We start from the raw sequence: 6,112 nt of genomic DNA, 5'->3' as shown, positions 1-6,112 counted from the left end.
TTCTTACATGTGTGTGCGCATACACATACGCACGAAAAATAAAATTAACCACAACCCTTTCTGTAGCATTGTATTGTTCCATCAAAAAGCTTCTGAATATTTTATAGTTGCACTACAATTATAAATGACATTTGCAAACGTCATCACACGCCAAACATCAGATGTATTTATTTTTTCTGAAAATAATCCCTGCATGTTTGCTTCTTTTGTGTAAACAGTGGTGACAAGTTGCTTTTGCAAAAATGCTAAATTTTGATTTTAAAAAATATCTCATCATGAAATCAACAATATGCAAGACAGCATCCTTGCTGTAGTCTGGCTTCCTCATATTTATTAGAGGGAATTGCATTCAGCCTAAATAGCAAAAGATAATAATATGGCAATATATGTTTATGTATATATATAAATGTTCAAACATTAGTTGTAAGGTGACCTTGAGCAATGAAGTGTCTTTCAGTTCTTACGAATTCTGGTTTGCAATGTGCAAGTCAGATCTCCCAAAGGAGCTGCGAGCACATCCGGTCCCGACTGATGTTTTGCATTGATAGGGCCAAGAGGAAAAGCCCTTGGGTCTGTCCTCTCAAGCAGTGGCTGTGTGCCCACCCACCTGTTAAAAACTCATGGTTCTACTCCAACTCATGGTGGAGTGTTTGCTTTTTCTGTGTCCAGTCTTTAGGGGCTTTAAACTGTGCCACTGTCCTATGTGGATCAAAATCCATTCTTCTTTTGATTGATGCCCAAGCTGCACACAAGTTTAGGGATCCTGCAAGGGAGGTATTGCGTAGGGGGGTGTTTTGTAGCATAGATTCAGTGGGCAGGGTTTAAGCACCCCGTCTCCCCTCACACACACATGCTCTGCTCTGAATTCTCCCTCCCCAAAGCTGCTTTTTACTACTACTTTTTCTTTTCCTTTTTAATGGCTTCATGGTTCAGTTACATACGTTTGTGTCAAATGTGTAGTTGGCCTTTTAGATGAACAAAGTTCTGAAAACCTTAGATGCGATGGTCTCCTAAATGTCTTCGTGGTTTAAAAAAAAAAAAGGAAACAAAATAAAAGCAGATCTGTCATTCAGTTTCGGATGCATGTATTATTTGAAATGCAGTTTTGATAGTCACTCAAGCTTACAGCAGAATGTCCATGTCATCTTTTATTTATTTTTATATTATTTAAATTTATATCCACCTTTCTACACAATGGTGTGCAAGGTGGCCTATTTTACAAGCCTGTGTACCTGGTTTCTACTGTTATGTGTCACTGCATCGTATGCATGCCAGAAGATTTAAACACTTGGCTGCTTGGGGAAAAAATAAAGCCCCCCCCTTTAGCATACGTTTGTCACCCCCCCGCACCCACAGAAGGTATCCTGTGCCTACATAGTGTGACAGGCAAAAAATCACTATAGCTGCTGCCTTTCCTAGCACTGCTTCTCTTTGCTGGAAAAAGCTTTCATTGTTGAATGTATGCTTGTCATACAGCTGTTAAAGACACTGCTAGAAAAAAGATGTGGTAGTCCTGACCCATTTCCCCATTAGTCATCTGCTGGTGCACATGGCAACTGCATCTATACCATTCCCATCCCTGCCTAGTTATGTGATGGCCTCTTTCCCTCAATCACCTTCATAATGAGACCTGTCTGTTAGCAGAGGGCATTGAAAGGTACGTTGCCCACCTAAACTCTTTTCAGTGGATACAATCAGTGATGTGTAGACCTGAAAGTTGTGTTCATTTCTCAAGAACACCTTTATGATTTGCTTTTAAAGGACATTACAGTTGAAGACCAAAGAGCAATATTTATCAACATTTAAATAAAACATTTCGGTGGCATTTATGTATAAATATTTCTTCATAGTAACGTAACACAAAATTAAATAGCTCAGATACACAGACACTAATTTAATATACTTCCACTGTTGTCAAAATCATCTGTAAACACCATCTCACACTGAATACAAAAGCAGCTTTTATACCAGTTCTGTGTTCACAACATTGATTCCACTTTTCATAAAGGAAGTTGCATTTTATTTTGTTTTGTCAGATCTGAGTGTCAGGTCAAAAGAAAAAGAGAGAAAAAAAATCCCCAGAAAAAGCTTGGTCAGTTGAAAGCATAATATACAAAATTACTTTTCAAAATGTAAATAAATCTGATCTGCAACAATGCTTTAAAGTACAGTCCTTTCCTCAGGGAAGTTCTGACTTTTTATAAAGTACAGTATAGGCGCGCACAATCCACTTTGAACATCTCCTGTGCAAGCATCACTGAGTGATCGGGAATTGCATAGGAGCATGGTGGGTTGTGTCCAAGATCTCAGGTACTGACTGCATTGTAAATACCAGGAATCACTGCTCACATCTCAACTATAAATATTAAAGCCCTTTTTTGTCTTTCTGAGAAGGTGCTTAGCTATTTGAAATAGCAAACAACTTACATTAATTTGGGACATTGTACTGCACAAACTTGAAATTTCCACTATCAGTTGCAACAACAACACGAATAACAACAGAAGCTTTCAAAATTGACAAGCATTTTAGAAAGTGCCAGGCCAGTTTTGTTAAAAAATACATAATTATTTCCCCATAGCTAAAAATGCTTTCTAAATGTGCAGAAAATATAGACGCATACTGGTTCTGAGAATCTTCTAGTACAATCTGATTAGGAGCCTGCCTGACATAGCCAGCTGGAGAGAAGTGATATGCTTATTCCAGAGAATCTTTGTCCTCTCCATACCCTTGAACAAATGTGTTAGAATGAACACATACCTGACTTCTTGCTGGTGCTGCCCTCAAAACTCCCCCTTGATCCCTCGACAGAACGGGTGGGAGTTCCTAATCTGCACGGAATCATGTTCCAACATCAAAGCAACACTGGGCACTACCCTATTGTATTGGCACAATCCAAATCTGAGAACCAGGCTGAAAACCTGTCTGTGACATTCACCTTTGCAGAAGAGCAGCCTGTAGAGACCGCAATTCCCACTATACCACATTCTCTGTTAAATACTAATAAGGAATCTGTCATCTGTGTGTGGCCTCACATCTTCAGTAGAGAGATTGTGAGCGCCTCAAGATACATCTCTATATGAAAAATATACACAGTACCCAATTCCACTGTAAGAATGTGTGGATATGGTATGTGCCCTTCTGGTAGTTTTCACTGCTGTACATGTTTATTTTGTGGGTTTTGCCACATTAAGGAGAAGCCAAATTTTCAGAATAAATAAAATATAAATATTTTCAAAGCCCCTTACGCTACTCACATCTCACAAACACAATAAATACTGCCTAGAAAGACAGGCCATCTCTCCTGGTAAACAGTTGGCAGGTTCTGAGTGCATGGGGTTTTCCTGAACAGGTTCTTTAATAACTTGGACCAATGAGCTGACATTATACCCCAAACAGGAGAGAATAGGAAGCTCTAAGATGTTTGGGGCAACCTATACAGTGTGCAGGACACACACACATACACATTTTGTTTTGATAGATTTGTCTAGTTTGTGACTTCTGTTGTAACCTATTGGAAAACTGTTGGGAATGGGCTAGCCTACATGTGCTCACCTGAGATCCCAGAATGGATTTATAATTGGACAACTGGGTGGATCACTAACAGCTTTCATGTGCAGCTTCTTGGAATTTTGTAGGAAAACCTTCAGATGTCTTAATAAAAACTTTATAATTAGTTGTTTTTGCTTAATGTGGCTTAAACAGTTACATTAAACAGTATTAAAAGGATAAATACACCAGGCTGCTCCTTTCACATCTTGAAGACATACTGTTTGTAGTTGGCTCCAGCAACCACCCTCCCTCCCATTTTTGCAATTCCCTTAATATTTCTATTGTTAAAAAATGCTATTCTATGAAGCTTCCCGGGGAATCCGCTTATGAAAAATGACTGACTGTCTCTGCTGATACTGTTGTTTACGTCGTTTACGTTTGTCACACTGACACAGCAGTAACATCTTGAAAGTCGTTCGGAATGTTTTATTACATAGTGCATAGCACATAGGGTTCACTGTGCTATTGATGTAGCAAAGCCAGTATCCCAGGTTCCAAAAGGTTTTGGGGATACATTTATCACAAAAAGTGTTTACCAGGACCATGATGTTGTATGGGGTCCATGTGATAATGAAGGCAAACAAAATTGCACTGAGTGTCTGTGCAGCTTTCTTTTCTTTGATGAGTGACATTCGTTTCCGCTTGGTGATCTGACTTCTTGTCTTCAAGGCAAATTTCTTGGCCAGGGTGGCTTCCTTGAATGACAAAGGTAGGGCAGCAGATGGCTTTGACCCTGCTGAAATGCAATCAGAAGCCTTTCCTGTGTTTGTTGCTGATCCTGGTTGAATTGGAAGCTTGGGAAAGCACTTCTGTAAGCTTCCATCCTCCATACTCTTTTGTGGATGAAGCCTTTTAGGCTTCCTCTCCTTTGACTCTGTGTCCAACTTCTGCAGTTCATCCTCTGACCCAGGCAGGTCGTCTGATGAAGGCAGTTTTGTAGAGTTGAGGATCGTGCTATGCCCTGGAAGCTTCAGTACAATGGAATAGATGGCTCTGGTCTCAGAGGCAATGTCATCTTCATCAGAAGAGGCAGAGTTCTCCAGAGACGCATTCCCATCATTGTTGTTCCAGCTGTCACTACTGCTGTGATCCTGATCAATCTGATCTGCGCTCGGTTTCCAGCTCTTTGATGTCATCCAGAAGTGACAGCCTCCGTATTTTCTTCTGTTGGAGTGTCTGTTCTGCTGCTGCAGCTCATAGCTGCTGCAGCTTCTAGAGCTGCCTGTCTGGTTGACAAAGCGTGCTGCCTCAGCTTCACTGCCAGAGGCCTGGAGTCCTGCTAACTCTTTGGTACGCTTCTCTGTCTCCTTGTATATCCTCCAGTACAAAATACTCATAATGGTGACTGGCAGATAAAAGGCAGCTATGGCAGTGCCGAAAGTGATGATCGGTTCACTTAGGAACTGGATGTAACATTCACCTTCACCAACAGTTCGCTCCCCAACAAAATACTGCCAGAACAGAATAGCAGGGGCCCAGAGGATAAATGAGATGACCCAAGCTAAGCCAATCATCACCCCAGCCCTTCTGGTTGTTCGTTTAGCTCTGTAGGTAAGTGGCCTAGTGATGGAAAAATATCTGTCAAAACTTATGACCAGCAGATTCATGACAGAAGCGTTGCTGGCTACATAGTCAATGGAGAGCCACAGGTCACAGGCCAAGTTTCCCAAAGCCCAGCGGTCCATGATTATATATGTGGTGAAAAGGTTCATGGAAATAATGCCAATTATCAGATCTGCACAAGCAAGACTCAGCAAGAAGTAATTGTTAACAGTTTTCAGTTGTTTGTTGACTTTAAATGCCACAATCACCAAGATGTTTCCTATGATGGTCACAAGGGCCAGGATGCCAGTGAGGAAAGCGATCAAGACAACTTGCCAGACAGTGTGCCCACCCAGAGGATCAGGAGGACCTTTTGACCTGTTGGTCATTTCCACAGTGGTGAAGGAGAAGCTCTCATTCGTTTGGGAGAGGCCATGGCTGCTAGTGAATGACGATGCATCTTGAATCCAGAAGGAGCTCACATTTGGAACCAAGGAGGAGACTGTATTGTTGCTAGACAGGACCATTGTGACGTTCTGACATATTCTGCAAGGGGGTCAGGGAAGAAAGAGAAGAAGAAAGTAAATTAGAATTTGTTAATTCTTTGCTGCCACCACAAGATCAGTTACTATTAGGGCAACTACACTTCATTTAAAAGGCACAGTTAGAAGCTATGTCTTTTTTCCTTTTTTATTCAAACGTAAGTGCAAGGGACCAGACCTGGATTGGGACCCTATCATGGGGGGTGGAGTGTTAGGGGGTTTAACCCTTTGCCCCCACCATGGTTCCGATCCAGATTGGGGCCCCTGTGCCTGCAATTTACATTGCCAAAAAGTAATCCAATTGTTTCAGTGGGTTTGTTTGTTTATTTATTTATTTATTGCATTTATATCCCACCTTTTTTCCTCTTGCAAGGAACCCACATCGGCTTACATTATCCTCCTCCTCTCCATTTTATCTTCACAACAACAACCCTGTGAGGTAGGTTGGGCTGAGAGTCTGTGTTTGTCCATGTAAATT

At 41.2% G+C, this 6,112-nt stretch overlaps 1 protein-coding gene across 4 annotated transcripts in view; it reads right to left on the bottom strand.

Annotated features, from left to right (window-relative positions):
• Positions 1 to 316: 316 nt before the first annotated feature.
• CHRM3 (cholinergic receptor muscarinic 3) overlaps positions 317 to 6,112 on the bottom strand; it is a 476,802-nt gene continuing 471,006 nt past the window's right edge. For all 4 annotated transcript variants that reach the window (XM_084832236.1, XM_084832244.1, XM_084832260.1 and 1 more), the window contains one exon: positions 317 to 5,638. In XM_084832236.1, the coding sequence (XP_084688362.1) occupies positions 3,850 to 5,619 (1,770 nt within the window). In that variant the 5' untranslated portion in view covers positions 5,620 to 5,638 and the 3' untranslated portion in view covers positions 317 to 3,849. The remainder of the gene's footprint in view (positions 5,639 to 6,112) is intronic.

This window comes from Heloderma suspectum, chromosome 1 (genome assembly GCF_057233095.1).
Source record: "Heloderma suspectum isolate Gila_16-S chromosome 1, 16-S_ref, whole genome shotgun sequence".
In the NCBI taxonomy this organism is placed as follows: domain Eukaryota; kingdom Metazoa; phylum Chordata; class Lepidosauria; order Squamata; family Helodermatidae; genus Heloderma; species Heloderma suspectum.
This window is presented reverse-complemented; position numbering and strand designations above follow the sequence as displayed.